This window comes from Mus caroli, unplaced genomic scaffold (genome assembly GCF_978045245.1).
Source record: "Mus caroli unplaced genomic scaffold, Mus_caroli_1 scaffold_18, whole genome shotgun sequence".
Taxonomy (NCBI): Eukaryota; Metazoa; Chordata; class Mammalia; order Rodentia; family Muridae; genus Mus; species Mus caroli.
This window is the reverse complement of record NW_028227273.1, coordinates 49,798,153-49,815,268: the sequence shown is the minus strand read 5'-3', so window position 1 is coordinate 49,815,268 and position 17,116 is coordinate 49,798,153. Positions and strand designations below refer to the sequence as shown.

Genomic DNA, 17,116 nt, shown 5'->3' with positions numbered 1-17,116 from the left:
GTCATGCTCTGGAAGATGGGGGTGTTGGTACACACACATAATGCCAGCATTCAGTAGGTTGATGCAAGAATATTATGAGTTTGATTCCAGTCTGTGAAATACAATGAGGCTGTCTCAAAAACAAACAAACACAACAAAACGAGAGTAGTATTCTGGGCCTCCTGAGAAGTAGGGGTTAGGAAAGACTTAAGAGAGACCTGTGTTCAGTGTTAAAAGGTGGTTGACCTTAGCTTTACACTTTGGGGAAGTTGATTCCAGCCTGACAGGACAGCAGGTTCCGAGGGTGAATGAGCTGTGGGCCCATAGCAGAGAAATGGTTAGGTGGGAAGAATAAGAGGTTTGAACAGGGACAGAAGAGATGAATAAATAGACCCCCACCTTTAAGACTCATTCTGCCAATTTGAATGCTGCTTGTATTTACTACTACAGATGAGGGAATTTTGGATGGAGGGATGGATGAAAGGAGATTGGCACTTGCTCTGCCTTTCTCAGGTTGAGGAAAGCTACTCTGATTAGAACCTATAGAAATATGAATAGAGGCTTTCATTCTGGTGTTTATGTATGTGTACATGTCTGTGCAGTCACGTGTACACATGAGGGTGAAGGGCAGACATTGGTATTGGATGTCTTCTTCACTTCAATTGTTTGCTCCCTTGTGTTTTGAGACAGATCTTTCCACTGCCTAATACTGCTATTTTAGCTATGCATAGTACAGTTTCATCTGTTTTCTAAGTAAGCTAATGGAAACTATTTCAGAACAAGAAGACCATAGTAAAACAATTATTAATTCCCTCCTCTAAATTTAGCATTTCATTATTTTGTTGCTTTTTACTTACAACAGTTCATCCCTTCCTAAAGTGGACTTGAAATGTTTACACAGTGCATGTGCATGTCAAACCCATGTGTAGCGGAAATGGAATACTTTCTTGTTACAGTGTTGTCACTTTAGTGCATCCTGCCTTTCGACTTTTTGATCCAATGTAATTAAATAATAGATTTTATTTCATAACTTTTCAGAAGCAATTAAAAAAATCTATTCATCAGGCTTGTTTATTTTGTCTTGTGCCTTCTCAGAGTTTAAATAAGTCCCTGTCTCTCCACACTGGAGAGACATGAAGCAGCCCTTTCATGTCAGTGGCCTTGGCAATGAACATTAAATTAAAAATTACACTTTAGAAAACGGAAGCATGGTATTCTTTAGAAATATCTAGGAGTTCAATCTAGCATAGGTGAAATGATACTTTGGAAATAGAGCTTTTAATAGCTATTTGATTATTTAAAGATCAGTTCCATGAAAAGTATACACACCAGGGAACTGTAATTTAATGCATTTCCAACTTGGTCTTTTGGTCTTCATCAAAGAAATTTTGTTTTTTAAACCATGCATAATAGGTGTATGTGTGTTATGTGTGCACATAACACACACACACACATACACACAGTACAGCCATGAGTACATGTGTGCTCACATGTGGGTAGTGCTGGATGTTGGATGCCTTTATCACCAGCTCTCTGTCTTATTTATTGAGTCAGGACCTCTCATTGAACCCGGAGCTTGCCATTTTGGCTGACCAGGAAGTCTCAGTAATCCTGTCTTGACAAGTTCACCACCCTCTACCTCAAGTTGAGATTATAGGGTTGCCAATGCACTTGGCTTTTACCTGAGTCCTAGTGACTGAAACTTAGGTACTTACCATTACACAAAAAATACTTTATGTATATAGTCATCTTCCTAGCCCTTGATGTCAATCATAGGTATACACCCATACATACATGTGAGCACACATACATGCAGATACTCTTTTACCTACTTATTTGAAAAAGAAACAGCATATTATAAGGTAGAGAGGTCAACTTAAGGCCTTGTACTGGCTGGTTTTGTGTGTCAACTTGACACAGCTGGAGTTATCACAGAGAAAGGAGCTTCAGTTGAGGAAATGCCTCCATGAGATCCAACTGTAAGGCATTTTCTCAATTAGTGATCAAGGAGGAAAGGCCCCTTGTGGGTGGGACCGTTTCTGGGCTGGGAGTCTTGGTTCTATAAGAGAGCAGGCTGGGCAAGCCAGGGGAGGCAAGCCAGTAAAGAACATCCCTCCATGGCCTCTGCATCAGCTCCCTGCTTCCTGATCTGCTTGAGTTCCAGTCCTGACTTCCTTTGGTGGTGAACAGCAACGTGGAAGTGTAAGCTGAATAAACCCTTTCCTCCCCAACTTGCTTCTTGGTCATGATGATTGTGCAGGAACAGAAACCCTGACTAAGACAGACCTCTACACTTAAATGCTCACACAGGCATGTGCACTGAAGCATATGTGCATTCATCACATTCACAGAGAAGGAAAGAAGGAAGGAGATAGGGAGGAAGGGAAGGAAGAGAGGTGGGAAGGAGAGAGAGAGAGAGAGAGAGAGAGAGAGAGAGAGAGAGAGAGAGAGAGAGAGAATGAATCTAAAATATGTCAGGCATCCTGTAGTGTACTCAGCAAGTCCTGGTTTATTCTTGTTACTTGTTATTGGTGCTGCCCTTTCTTAAATTAACTCTTGGAATCTGGAATTACAGTTTTCATCACTGGACCACATTGTTTATTTGGTAGCGGACACTTCCCACCCATTTCTATTTTTAAATTCTCTCAACAGAAATAATTTTTAAAGGGGATGAAAAGCATCTACTTTAGGCAGTTGGGGCATAGATTTGAAGTGTCATATGGTTATGGATGTGTTCAGTTCATCCCTCCAATCCTCTTTTTGTCCTTCATCCTAATCAAGTCCGTCTCAGCATATCCCTCATTCCCTCTGCCTTCTGACTGACTTTGACCCACAAGAGTCACCAGGGAGATCTAAAAGTTTGAATGTCTGGTCATGGTGGTTGTATCCCTACCAACTAACCCTGTCTGACTTCCAGCACAGGTGACTTCTGTCAGCCCTTACTCCTTAAGCCTAGGATTTCTGTTTTTGTTAGACCTGTATGCTAAGCATGGTGGGCGGGGCCAGCCATAGCTGCTTCTCTGGCCCCTTTTTGCATACTTTTAGTTACTCTGGTCAGTTCTTTGCCAGTATTCTCTACTGCACTGCTATTTTATCTCCAAAAGTCTGATAATAAACAAAAAATAAATAAATAAATAAACAAGCAAATAAAATCTCTTACAGAGTCAGTCATAACAATGCCCAGATACACATAGATTAGTTGGGATTCAGCCAGATAAAATTTGAAAACTGCGATTTTCTTCAAATTCTGATTAAAGGCAAGTAGGCACAGTTTAGTTTGTCCCTGGGGCAGAAGTGCATCAGATGGTTCCACAGCACTGACTAATTGGCAACCAGCAGGTACATTCTAGGGACACTTTTAGATAGTATACATTGGTGTCTTTGATATCAGTCTAGTATAATTTTGCAGCCCTGTGAGCCTAATACATCTCTCCATGCCATGCTTAAGTTCTGGTCTTCTGAATGCCTTGCTTTCTAGCACAAGCTCATTCAAGAGTGTGATTTTGATTACAGTCATAGTACCTGCCATAATGTATTGTACCCTGTCAGTAAGTGTGAACAACCTTAAGCTTATAAGGCCTGTTAATGTTAGAGACTGTTGTGATTTTCCTTTTCCCCCCGATTTTCTTATTGATTCGTGCATTTGCTTACTTGCTTTGCTTTGCTTTGTTTTGCTTTCTTTGCTTTGCTTCTAATTCGCATGATTTTCAGTTCTCAGCTCCTGACCTGTGTTCTAGGTATTCGGTAACTCTGTAGTGGATGAACAAACCAGAGACTAGTGTTCAATTTAGCAGAACATATCTTTTAACCTACATGCTTATTTATTTCCTTTTGACCTTATCCATAACACTGCAGTTGAAGATTCAGCCTCTGTCAGCTCACCTTCCTGGTAATCCAGGAAAAAAGTAAACAACATTGGGTTACTTTAAAGTTGTAAGCATTTTCTTTTCCCTACATTTTTTTTTACTCATTTATTTATGTTGACACCCCTGAAATGAAACAGGTTCTGGGTTGCTTCGTTTGTCTTGGTTACATCAGCACAGTCTCCATGGCATTGATGACATGCACACAGTGGGACACAGACACCCCCTCATGCCTTCTTCCTTCTTCCTTCCATTGCCTTCTTCCTTCTTGCATCCTCTGCTTCTGCCTCATAACCACTAGTCCTCATGAGGGCTTCTTCTTATTGCCTAAATGAAATTTGACTTCACTCCTATGTGAGGCAATGAGGAGCTTCATCCTGGGAGGGAAGCCTTTTACTTGCAGAGAGATCCTTCAACCATGAAATGCTAGGGCTGAGCTAGCTGAAGGCTTCAAAGGCACCCTGGTAGCACCACAGAGTAAGGTGTGGCTCTCAGTCTCCCTAATGCTGCAACACTTTAATACAGTTCCTCATGTTATAATGATACCCAAGCATAAAGTTATTTCCATTGGTACTTCACAACTGGAATTTTGTTACTGTAATGAATCAAAATGTAAATATCTGTGTTTTCTAGTGCTATAAGGAAACCCATGTGAAAGTGCCATTCAACCACCAAAGGTGTTGAGAAACACTGCCTGGAATGGGAGGACCACCCCTTCTGACTTGGAAGGCTGGGGGAATGACTCCTAGAACAATATCCCCATTTTGGTTTTCATTACCCAAAGCGAAACATTTTCTCAACTACATATTTTGAGTATAGTCTCTTCTCCTTTCTTGTGTACATTGTTGCTTCCAGCTGCCTCAGCTGAGAGGGGGGGTCATTGCTAAGCAATACCTTGCATTCTGTGCTTATACTGCCTTATTTCCATCAATCTTTACAGTGATCAGAGCATTCTGTTATCTAACCTTTTTATCCCCTGAGTCCTTCTTAACATTCTGATGGTGAGGATATTAAGGAAGGCTGACATTAGGAACCTGACTTTGCAGCTAGCTTTACATACACTGCATGTAATATGATGAAAGTATATACAATCTATATCATTTTTCCTATCTAAGCAGTCTTTGGACATGAAATTTGCATAGGGGCTGCCTTCTCTGAGAGGCTGAAAAGGAAGCATACACAAATCACATCTATCCATTAAAAGCTGAAAACAAAGGCCAGGTGGAAAGCAGAGCCTAGTGTCTCTTCATTCAGTGGGGACTCCAGTACTGTGAGGCCATTTTACAACTGTCTTTGGCTTTCAAATTTATCTAGAACTATTGGATAGGAGCCTCAAGTAATTAACTATCACCTGCTGATTTGTGTATCATGGCAAATAGTTTATGCTTACTACTAAGACAGGCCTGACCCTGTACTTCTTCCTGTATCCCCAGTTAATTTGGCTGGTTGGTATTCCCACTCGAATGGCTAAATGGATTTTAAGTGGATTCACTGTGCCCCTGCCTAATGTCTGCAGCTCATCAAGTTCATTTTTATGATTCTTAATCTCTTCACTCACTGGTGTAAGCATTTAATTATAGAGCCAATCATAAACTACACCTTATAAATGCAGGAACTGAAAATTAAAAGCAAAAGACTCTTAGCCCATTTGTAGTCACCCCCCTTTAGTTCCTACGTGCCAAACCTTACGATCAGAAAAGCTTTCTATTTAAATTTAGAGCTACAAAACCTTATGCACATTAAGGTCTGCATTATATTTCAGGGACAGTGACTTACATGAAAAATCATTAGAACAATTACTTCTTTATTAAAAGAACCCAATCTAATTTTTCCGTCTAAATTGAAATTACAGTTAACTTGTACCTTGTGAGCAGCTGTGGCAGTGATCCAAGCCTGTGTTTCATGTGTATGTGTGTTGACCTGAGTGTGCAAGTGTTCTTCACTTGACTCCGTGTGTGCTCTTTTCACACCTTGGTTTTGGTAAAGTAAGTGAAAACGTTTAAGAATAATCCAACCGTAGCTTTTACTCTTTATGAATACTAAAGGTTAGAAACTAATTACGCTACCATAAAAATCTCAATTCTAATTTCTAAATAAACACCTGGCATTTATCTGAGACTTACTATATGAATGGCATTATCTCATGTAAGCATCATGAGAGTGAAAATGCTAGAATGCTTTGTTGAAACTGTCCCTGATGTCCTGGCTCTTGCGGCTCCTTAGACATATGCCTGTGAGATGGAGCATGCATTGCAGTAGCACAGAGATGACCCAGTGAGCTAGGCAGTATTTATAAAAAAAAAATTAATAATCTCAGTGTTCTGCGGTGTTCCTTGGGACATACCGTACCAGCATGTTAAGCCACACTGTAACTGAGTGTCTGTGCAGGCTCCTGTCCTCTGCCTGTAACTACTGCTGAGTCTCAGAAGCAGAAACTGCAGTTGGAAAAGTCTAAAGCTGCCACTTTCTCCATATAGTTTCTTAATGATAGTCAGTATTATAAGACAGAGTTTGCCAAACCTAGAGGAATAGCAGTGCCGTGTCTGAGATGGCCTTGATTCTTCCAGGCAGTATTCATCCATGTCCTTTCCCTTGCCATTTGTGAAGCTTGCTCATTAGTCTATTGAACTCTGGTGGAAGCACATCATAGGCCTGTGTTTACCCTGAACTTTCTAGAGAAAACTAAATCAGACTATCTTGTGAAAATCTGTAAGTACACCAAAAAAAGAATTGCAGCCTTTATCTGTTCCACTTTTGTCCTGGGAAGTAATAGTTGCATCTCCTTGTCTGTGAGACTTTAGAAAGAGCAGTGGGAGTGTCTGCAGATGTGACCACTCTGCCAGAAGGTGAGCTTAGACTGCAAGCCACCAAAAGTTTGGAAATGTTAAGAAATGAAAATGCATCAAGTCTTCATCTTTGGGGTTTCAACAAGCATCACTTTCCAGTTACCGGGTAGCCCGAGACAGTGTAAATTGTGTTGTACAAATTCAAAGTAGGCTTGATCTCCTTGCAAGTTCCTTATATGTTAATTTAAACAACTAAGTTCACTGTATTTTACTCTCAGTGGTTAATTTTCTTAAAGTAATAAGCTACAGAGCTGTCCCAGCAATTAAGAGTACTTGCTCCATGTAGAAGATCAGGTTTGATTCCCAGCACCCACACAGCAGTTCACAAATGTCTGGGTCCAGCACTCTTTTCTGGGTTCCACCATGCTAGGCCAGCTTGTGAGATGTACTAGATACCTACAGGCAAACGGCAAACCACTCATTTGCTTAAAGTCAAATAAATGTGTATTTTTCTAATTAATGACACCAAGCCACCCATACAGCATTTGTCTTTGTTTTATTTGCTGTCACTGTGGTAAAATACTCTGACAAAAACACCTTCAGGGAGAGAGAAAGTTTGGTGCTCATGGTTCCAGGTTGCAGCACCTCACTGTGGAAAGTCAAGAGGGTCGGAACCTGAAGCAGCTGCTGCGGCCACAGGAGCAGAGAGCACCGAGTCAGCGCAGCATGCTAGGACTCTGCTTGTTCTCTCCTTGCTCAGGCCAGGCCAGCTCATGGTGGGCCGTCCACCTTCATTATCCCAAATAATTAAAAATAGAACAAAAAGAAGCACTCTTACAAGTGTACCTAGAGGCCAGCCTATCCTAGAAACTTCCTCACGGAGATTCCCTTTCCAAGTGACTCTAGATGTGTTAAGGTAACAACTGAAACCAAGTATCACAGTATTTGAACTGAAATCTAGCTCAGAATATTCAAGTTTAGCACAGAGTTCAGTAACGTATATTATCAACTAAAATATACTGTATTACTTTTAAAATTTGAAAAAAAAAATCCTAAAATAGTTTAGACTTGAAAGTTTCTTATAAATATCTCATTTGCAAGGTAAGAGAAAACTCTAATAGTTACTGCCTGCCCGACTACTTTCTCATTTAAATATGAATAAATATGAATAAATATGAATAACCCAAAACTTCACTATCCTGCTGTCTTCACTCAATAGTACACAGTCATTGCAGATTAGAAATTTCAAGTCATTGCAGGCCCACGTGGATTGTAGCTTGTCAGTTCCTCACTTTAGGATATGTGTTTGTTTATACACATACGCTTATATATGAATTCTTCTGGTCCCAAGGTACTTACAATTATAGCTTCATCATATTGTTAAACACTTAAATGTGTTTGACTTCCTAAGAATGAGACTCTAAAAATTTATACACATCTTTCATCAATTTAGAACATTTTTTTGTTTCAAAGGTCTAAGAGCAGAAGACAGTCACCAGTGAAGAAAAGGTTCCAAGGTGGGAAGTTATGAACTCATTTCTCCTCTATCTGTAGGATTTTGAAGGATGGCTTTGTCCAGCAGCAAATGTGATTCTTTTCTCAGACTTGATTCTCGCTGCTTAGGTCTATGAGAACCACTAACTTGGATATTTTCAGACATTTTTCTTTTCTCCTTTCTTGGCAACTGTTCATTTGTCAGCAATGAAAATGTTTTGTGAGACAAACTTAGACGCTCTTCCCACTTGAAATAGGCTTAGCTCCTATAAAATGATCAATGGTTGAAAATGCATGTCACACACTCTACTGAGCATAGTAGCTTCACCACACAGATTACAGTGTTGCTGAGAGAGAGAGAGAGAGAGAGAGAGAGAGAGAGAGAGAGAGAGAGAGAGAGAGAGAGAGATCTCCTCTGTGTAGACCAGGCTGACCTTCCAGGTGCTAGGATTAAAGGCATGTGCCACCACTGCCTGGCTAAGAAAATAAATTCTAAACAGAAATTTGATTATCATGGCTAAGCCATTGACAAATATTCACGTATACAGTCATATAAGTAAGTACCAGCTTTATATTCAGCAAAAAATGCAATTGATAGGCAAAATCTAAAGGAGAGAAAATGGTGGTTAAACTCAGAGCCTCTGAGCTCACTACATCACCAGTAGTGATGTAAGTCATAGTAAGTTTGCAACAGGTAAAGCATAGAATAAAGCAGTGTAAGTTTATCCCAGTAGATTCACTTAAGTGGCTGCTAGTAGACTCAGGTTTGGCTGTTGGAAACGGGCTGGGGACGTCTCTCCAGTAGTTAGGAAGCCTAAAGTGCATTTGACTTTTGTTGTCACATACTTTTCAGAGATAATTTTAACCACAAATTAATATTTATATGTGAACCATACAAAGTGGTACTCGGTATATAATAACTGTTACTCCTAGGATGGTGGTTGCAGCTGGTGAATCCATGATGTGTAACCATTTGGAGACACTGACATGTAGAAGCTGGTCAATAAAAAATCCCCAAAGGCCTGAATTAGGATAAACAATGTGGAGTAGAGATAACATTCCCAGCCCTGGGCAGATCAAGAACATACCCAACATTGCTGAGAATGTTATAAAGAAGAGAAAACTCCCAAATGTTATTATCACTGGCAAAAGTGAGAAGTCAAAACATTTATCTGTAGGATTAAAGATTAAAGTGGATGCTGTACATACCATAGTCCTCAAACTGGGAAACTGAGGCAGGAGGATCAAGTTCAAAATTAGCTTTGCTTATATATTTGGGTGCTAGGACAGCATTTGGTGCACATAAAAGAAGAAAAAGAAATAAAACACTTGAAATGGCATGCATGCATTGCATTTTCTGCTGAATATAAAGCTGGTACTTATCTATATGATTATATATTGAACCCTTTAATATGACCCACCTACCAATAATGAGCTTTAATGTTAGATGAATTTTTATTTTTATTTTCCAATAGTTGCTAAGAGCACAATCATCTATTTTCTAAATAAAAATCTTTATCATATCAGAAGCAATTAAAACACTTTTTATGGTAGAATTATATTGTCTTTCTGCAGAATATTTTACTAAGTTACTATGTACCAATTTTAACAAGTTATGAGAAATCAGGTGGTTATTAAACTAGCCACTAGACTTAAATTATTGGTCTACACCATAATTTCTAACATATTTTATACAATTAAATATTGCTTGTGAAAAATGGAGTCTTATTTCATAGTGCTTTAATTACTGCCAGAAAAATATAACTTGCATTTATTTTTACAAATTAAGAATCGAGAAAGTATCCAAGGAGGTAAAGAGATCTGCAACCCTGTAGGTGCAACAACATTATGAACTAACTGGTACCCCGGAGCTCTTGACTCTAGCTGCATATGTATCAAAAGATGGCCTAGTCGGCCATCACTGGAAAGAGAGGCCCTTTGGACACGCAAACTTTATATGCCCCAGTACAGGGGAATGCCAGGGCCAAAAAAATGGGAATGGATGGGTAGGGAAGTGGGGGGGAGGGTATGGGGGACTTTTGGGATAGCATTGGAAATGTAATTGAGGAAAATACGTAATTAAAAAAGTACTTGAAAAAAAAAAAAGAATCCAAATTTTTAAAGCTGGGCATGGTGGCGCACGCCTTTAATCCCAGCACTTGGGAGGCAGAGGCAGGCAGATTTCTGAGTTCGAGGCCAGCCTGGTCTACAAAGTGAATTCCAGGACAGCCAGGGCTACACAGAGAAACCCTGTCTCGAAAAACCAAAAAAAAAAAAAAAAAAAAAAAAGAATCCAAATTTTTTAGTAAGAGTAGAAATCAAGGCCCAGTGAGATGGCTCAGTTAGGTGAGGGCCTTGTCACCAAGACTGACACCTTGAGTTTAGTCTCTGGGTCACGTGTGGTGAGAGGAGAGAAACAGCTCCTGCCCGTGGCCCTCAGCTTCCTCACGTGCACAATTAGATAAGAAAGAGCTGTCACATTAGCATCTATGTATACATTACTGCCTGGACCTGCATATCAGAGAACATGTGGCTTCTGAGTTTGGGTCACCTGACTTTTATACCTGAAAAGAGACCAAGAGAAGTAAAGAAAAACTTTGTGGTGAGGAAGGATAGAGTGCATAGGACATGTGGGACATGAAAGAGGAAATGGGTCCTGGTTATGGGAAAGTTATAAGTGGAACTTAGGGGTAGCAGAGAGATGGGGGAAGGGGAAGAGAAACACTGAAACACATTGTTCAAAATGATAATGATATTTAATCCCTTGTATGCAAATTTTTTAAATAAAATATACTTAAATTTTAGAGTACACAATCTTTCTCACTGAAAGTCTCAGGAGCATTTCTGATATCAGTGCCTTTCTTTTCATTAGTGCAGTGACCATGAGTGTCCACTCATGCATCTGAAATGCCAACATGCCAACCTGTGTCTCATACCATTAACGAAGATCACTTTCCTTGTGTTGGTAGGCACTGGCAGACATTTTAGTTGAGTAAGCCAATGTGCAATATGTGTGTACACGTGGATCACTTTAAGCTACTGAGTTCCTTTCCTTCCTTGCTAGAGAAGATATGACCAATTAGGAGTGGTAATTCTAGACCCGAGAACACATTAATCCTAGGCAGACCCAGAGCATAGTAACTAGACAGAGCCAGAGGCATTGGGAATGCTCATACTGCAGGTGGTAGGAAGTGGACCTTTAGCTGAGAGAATTTAGAAAAGCCTATGGTGAGCTGATGTGGTAGTGGCAAGAACTTTTAATCCCAGCACTCCGGAGGCAGAAGCAAGCAGATCTCTGAATTCAGGGCCAGCCTAGACAAAAGTAAGCCAACCAGGTGACATTAAGAGACCCTATCTCTTTTTTTTCACTTCTTGAACCCTCCAGGACCGCCTTGCCCAACCTCCCATCTGTCCTGATGCCCTAATCCACGACTCTTGCATTTCTCTTTAGAAAAGAGCAGGTCTCCCTTGGATATCAACCAAACAGGGCATATCAAGTTTCACTATGACAAGGCACCTCCCTTCTCCTTGTATTATTAAGTCTGGAAAAGGCAACCTAGTGTGAGAAAAATCCCCAAAACAGGCAAGAGTCAGAGGCAGCCCCTGCTCTCACTGTTAGAAGTCCTACATAGAAGACCAAGCTATACACGCGTGCAGAGGGCCTAGGTCAGTCCCATGCAGACTCCCTGTTTGGTGGTTTGGTCTCTGTGAGCCCCAGTCTGAGTATGGCAGCATGTCATTAGGAATGAATTTCTATCCTAGGTCTCTGGGCTATCCAGCCTTGGTCCTGACCGTTCAGGCAATGTCAAGGGCACTCACTGCATAGGTATCAAGCTAGACCAGTCATTGGTTGGCCACTCAGACAATTTCTGTGCCACCTTTACCCCAGCACATCTTGTAGGCAGGAAAATTTTAGGTTGAAGGTTTGTGGCTGGGTTGGTGTCCCAGCTCTTCCACTGGAAATCTTTCTTGGTTACAGGAGATGGCCAGTTCAGGCTTAGGATCACCCATTGCTAGGAGTCTTAGCTAGGGTCACCCTCATAGATTCCTGGGAGTTTCCATTGCCCTAGGTTTATAGCTTATCTGAGAGATGCTTCCTGATTCTAGTTGTCTTTCCCTTTATTCTCTCCCTCACTCTCCCCCCACCTAGCCCTCCTGTTCCATTCCTCCCCACCTCACTCCAGTCGTCATTCGCTTTCCCCTTGCCAGGGAAATCCATCTAAGCATCCCTTACTTGAGCCATCTTTGTCCCTTGGTTTTTTTGGGTATGGGGACTATAGCCCAATTATCCCTTACTTTGCAGCTAATATCCTCTTATAAGTGAGTGCATACCATGTTTGTCTTTCTGGAAAACCTGTCTTAATTTTTTAAATAAAAATAAAATCCAGTGATGAAATGTAAAAATATTTTTTGCTTATTATAACAAATGGTTTTGGAAAATGGTACAAAATATTGAGCTCTTCAGTCTGTGTTATTTTGTTGTGTTTCTGGTTATCTCATTTGCAAATGTCATTTTAGAGAGTACTGTGGAGAACTCTGGCTATGGGTAGAGATGAACCATCAACTTACTGGGGAGTCTGTTAGAGGCACATACTTCACCTGGTCCTTTGTTGGCATGAATATTCCTGATATCTATAGTGGTTTTTGTGTAGACACTACTTCTTCATCTAAAAATCATCGAACGTCTTTATAAGCTGTCTCCTAGTTCTCTGTTCTCTGTATGTGTCCAGAGATGTGGAGATGTGGCTTGTGTTCTCCACCCTGACTGAGTGTTTCTGAGACTGTGATAGAAAGATTTTTATTTGAAAAATTGATGTATAAACATTTTCCTGACATTCTAACCATTTTCAAGGGAAAGTATGTTCATGGTGAAAACTGCTAGGTTTCTTTGGAGCAAGATAGATCATCTTTTCAACCCCCTCCTAAGGTTTCTTCTTAAATGGCTCACAGTTAAATTTCTATATTTAGATAGGATTCTGTTTATATACCAACTACCAGTATCCAGGAAATCCAGTGGGAAAGCCAGCACAGGAGGAGTTGAGAGTCCTTTCTATAGTCTGCTCATTCAGAGACGGTTTGAAGCTTATTTAGTTAGCAGAATGGTTTAAACATTCATGCAGAGGTCCTTCAGCACAAATGCACCATTTAATTTCAAATAATGAAGATGGCAGTGTGACTTTACAATACAGAGCACTCGAGAGCCTGTATTGTTTTACTCCGAAGAAAGGCCCATGCTGGTGGATCGCTCTCTTGCTCGATCTCTCTCTCATGTAAATGTGTTTATAATACTTAAGATGGGAGACTTGGTTCTGTGCAATCAGCACAGTTTGATCACATTTGGAAGAACTCACAGGCACATTTTTCTCACATGTGCTCCAGCATCTTGATTTTTTTCAGATGGACCTATTTTATGTTCCTCCAACTAATCAAAATAAGAAACTGAGTCTGCCTTTGCCAAAAACTAGAACTATCGTTTTTCACATTCTTTTATTTTCCAGGTCATTTTCAAGTAAGATTATGTTTCTAGGGCTTCTGAATTCCTGAAAACTCTCGGCTTTGCAGCTCTGAAGGCCCAGATGGACATTTCAGGGGATCTAGCTTTTCAGGGGGTGTGTTTTGCCTTGTGCATCCCAGATACAGTTCACTTTTGTGTTCATGTAATTAGTGTGGAAAGAAATTAATGCCGTCCAGTATTATGATTTATGGACTGAATCCTTTAGCCACTGAAGACTTGCCAAAGCGAAAGTATTTTTTTTTCCTTTGGATATTAGAAACAGCTTCTGTTTTTGTTGATCTTTAAAGTACTGAATGGGCCTATTTCACATCATACCAGCATGGGAGCTCAGATTAATAATATACTTATTCAACTAGTGATACTGAGCGAAACCATTGCACACATGGGTAGGAAGGATAAAATTTCATAAAATTATTTTCAGGTGTATTAATGTATTTCTGGAAGCCGCATATGACTTCTCTTTTGCATGAAAGAGATCAAGGAGTTCTGTTTATTGTATCTATTACAGGTGGGCGAATAAGCTAATTTAATTGCATTTTTGGATATCTTAAAACACAGGGAGCTTTGCTTTAAGAAGCAGGAACATGATTGCTGGGTTAGCCCCAGATCTTTATTGTAGGAGGATTACCTCTCTTGAGACACTGTGATTGTACTATATATAATTTATATTACTGAGGCAATTTCCTGCATTTCCTTTGTTGTAGTTACAGCAAGCTGCAGAAGTCTCTCAGCTTCGGGGAGCAAGAGTGATCTCTGCTGAAGATCTTCTGTTCTTGATGAGAAAAGATAAGGTACTATGAAACAATTTCATTGCATTAATGTGAGACCTGATGCTTAATTGATCTTGCAAAAGGAAAGGTTAGAGCTGTCAAATGAGAATCCTAACCACTGAAGCAATGGTTAGCCTTCATGATTTACACAGCAAAGTGAAGTCACTCAAGAGTTGTTTGTTTTTCCCATGAACATGGGAAACTGCACTGAGTTACTTTCCCTTCCCCGTCCTTGTTAGACACTGCCATTTCCCTCTCATTTCCCTGGGCACCAGCTTTGCACCCTTCTTATAAATACTCGAGTAACATATTCACTCTCCTCTCAGTTGGTACCTAAATACTAGTAGAATTTAGACTTTCACATAATCATTTTTAACTTGAAATGAAAAGTTTATTCTCTTCACTGACTTATAAAAATAAGCAAATTAATGCAAGTAATTTAAAAACTACTATCTCTATTTTTTTTTAATAAAAACTCCGAATACTGGCTATTAAAACATTAACGCTGATTGGTTTTTATATGTTTATTTTTTCATAATTTCCATGAGTAGGTAGTTGAATAAATTCTATGCCACTTTACCTGTTTTAATCAACCAACTATTAATGTAAAGAATATGTAAATGAAAAGAAATGAATCAATACCAAGAAGCTTGCAGTCTACTTGGGGAAATCTATGTGATATGCTTGAAGCATTTAAGATGTAGCAAATGTTATAGTTTGGATAACAGAAGGGGAGAGTTGGTGTAGGAAGGGTTATATCAAAGGTGAGGCTCCTGAGGCCTTTTGCAGTATACACAAAAGGCCAGGAACCCGGCGGGGTGCATGGTTTCTATGGTGGCTCTGGGCATGGCTGGGAAAGAGCACTTTATGGAGACAGCAAAGGAATTGTTGATTTGTTTTGTGCTTGGAGATCCTTAAGGGGAAGCAGCCATCAGGACCTGCAGGGTGCTGTGCCTAGGGAGTCCTGAAGACTGCTGTGAAAAAACAGGGCCTTTGGCAAGGTTCCTTAATGGGGGCAGCTGGGCAACAGCAGGCTGCTTAGCTCTCCCAGTTCATCTTGTCATAGAGAAGACAGAGATGTACACACAGTCCATATTGGTGTTCCTTCCCCTTGTAGAGAGGCCAGCCATTTAAACCCTATAGAAACTTCAGGAATATGTGCCATTTGGTGGTGCGTTTCTAGTATCCAGGACTCTTACCAGAATATTTTGACTAACCAACAACATATTTGTAACAAAATAGTTGTTAGCTTTCTCATCTTTCTCAAATAATTTTATTTATATTTTAAAGTATTCCAAAAAGATTGTAAAGTAGCTTGTATAAAACAAATACTAAACAGAATAAAACTAAAATAACAGGAGGAGTGAAAGCAAAGGGAAAAGAAAAAGAAGAGAAATGCTGTCACCCAGCAGTGTGCCCTGTGACTGTCTTTAGCATTTGGAGTCTGTAGTCTAGGGGATTCTACCACATGCTGGGCTTTCCTTACCCTAGGAAGCAGCCTCCCTGGTCTCTTCTGGATCAGACAACAGGCATGTGAGGTGGGGACTTCCCTTCACTTGCATGTGACAGAATTAGACTCAGAGGTTACTCTACCTCCATTCAGGAAGAAGAGCTTTAGTCAGAAGGCTGAGTTTACACCACCGACCCCCACCCCATCCCTGGATGAAAAGAGCTGGTCAGATTTGTTTCGACTCAGGGAATATTGAAAATATTGAGTGGTATTCATGTAAAAAAAAAAACTTTGTAGAAGTGTTTTCACCACTCTTAGCAATCCAAGGCCTGCAGGTTGTGAACCAGAGCTAATAGATTTTAGGGTTAGCACAGAATAAGTTACATGGCTTTATTAGTCGCTTTAAGTTGAGTGCTACTATCATCCTCTTCTAAATCCTGGAAGGCCATCGTCACCCCTGGCTGTCATCCCCAGGCTTTGAGTTGCCTGAAGACAGATTTCTCAGCTTATAGATACTTAATATAACTATCCTATGAAAAGATTCTCAGGCCAGGTGTGATAGTGCACGCCCACTATTTTAGTACTGGGTAGGCAGAAGCAACAGGATCACAAGTTCAAGTTCACCCTGGGCTACACAGCAAAGTTTTGTCTCAAAAATTAAACATAAAAATGAATTGTTGAAAACTCCCAATCTAGATGTTTATAAGTCTATTTTACATAATTTTTGCCTCCAAACATATACAGAATTCCAAAGCATAAGTACACTTGGCTCACCAAAGGCAATATGGTATTTATTGAAATCATCAAAAGGAATTTAAGATGTTTTTTAAAATATACAAAACAGTGTTATTTTGATTCTGGCAGGCCTGGATAGACTCCTATAAAAACACATTTATACACACATTTTAGCTGTTTCTACAGGGCTACATTTTCCACTTATACTTCAAGCTCATAACAGTTGTGTTTCTCCAGATCGTCAGGCACTAGTCCATTGCATTTAATTCTTAAAGCAATTCTTTATCAGTAAAGAAAAATGTGTGATAAACCTCTTACTTTATATTTCAATAGAAAAAACTTAGAAGACTTCTAAAGTACATGTTTATCCGAGACTACAAGTCAAAGATCATCAAAGGCATTGACGAGGATGACCTCCTGGAAGGTAAGTAGACAGGTTGCTCACCTGAAGATGGAGCACCAGCACCCGAGGCCCGTCAGGAGGTCTTCCTGTGTATTGTCCCTACACTCTGGCACAAGTACTT

General features: G+C 40.0%; 1 protein-coding gene across 3 annotated transcripts in view; it reads left to right on the top strand.

The window, feature by feature from the left end:
- Supt3h (SPT3 homolog, SAGA and STAGA complex component) overlaps positions 1 to 17,116 on the top strand; it is a 332,054-nt gene that overhangs the window by 196,220 nt on the left and 118,718 nt on the right. For all 3 annotated transcript variants that reach the window (XM_021186140.3, XM_021186139.3, XM_085832580.1), the window contains 2 exons: positions 14,342 to 14,428; positions 16,926 to 17,016. In XM_021186140.3, coding sequence (XP_021041799.1) covers positions 14,342 to 14,428; positions 16,926 to 17,016 — 178 coding nt within the window. The remainder of the gene's footprint in view (positions 1 to 14,341; positions 14,429 to 16,925; positions 17,017 to 17,116) is intronic.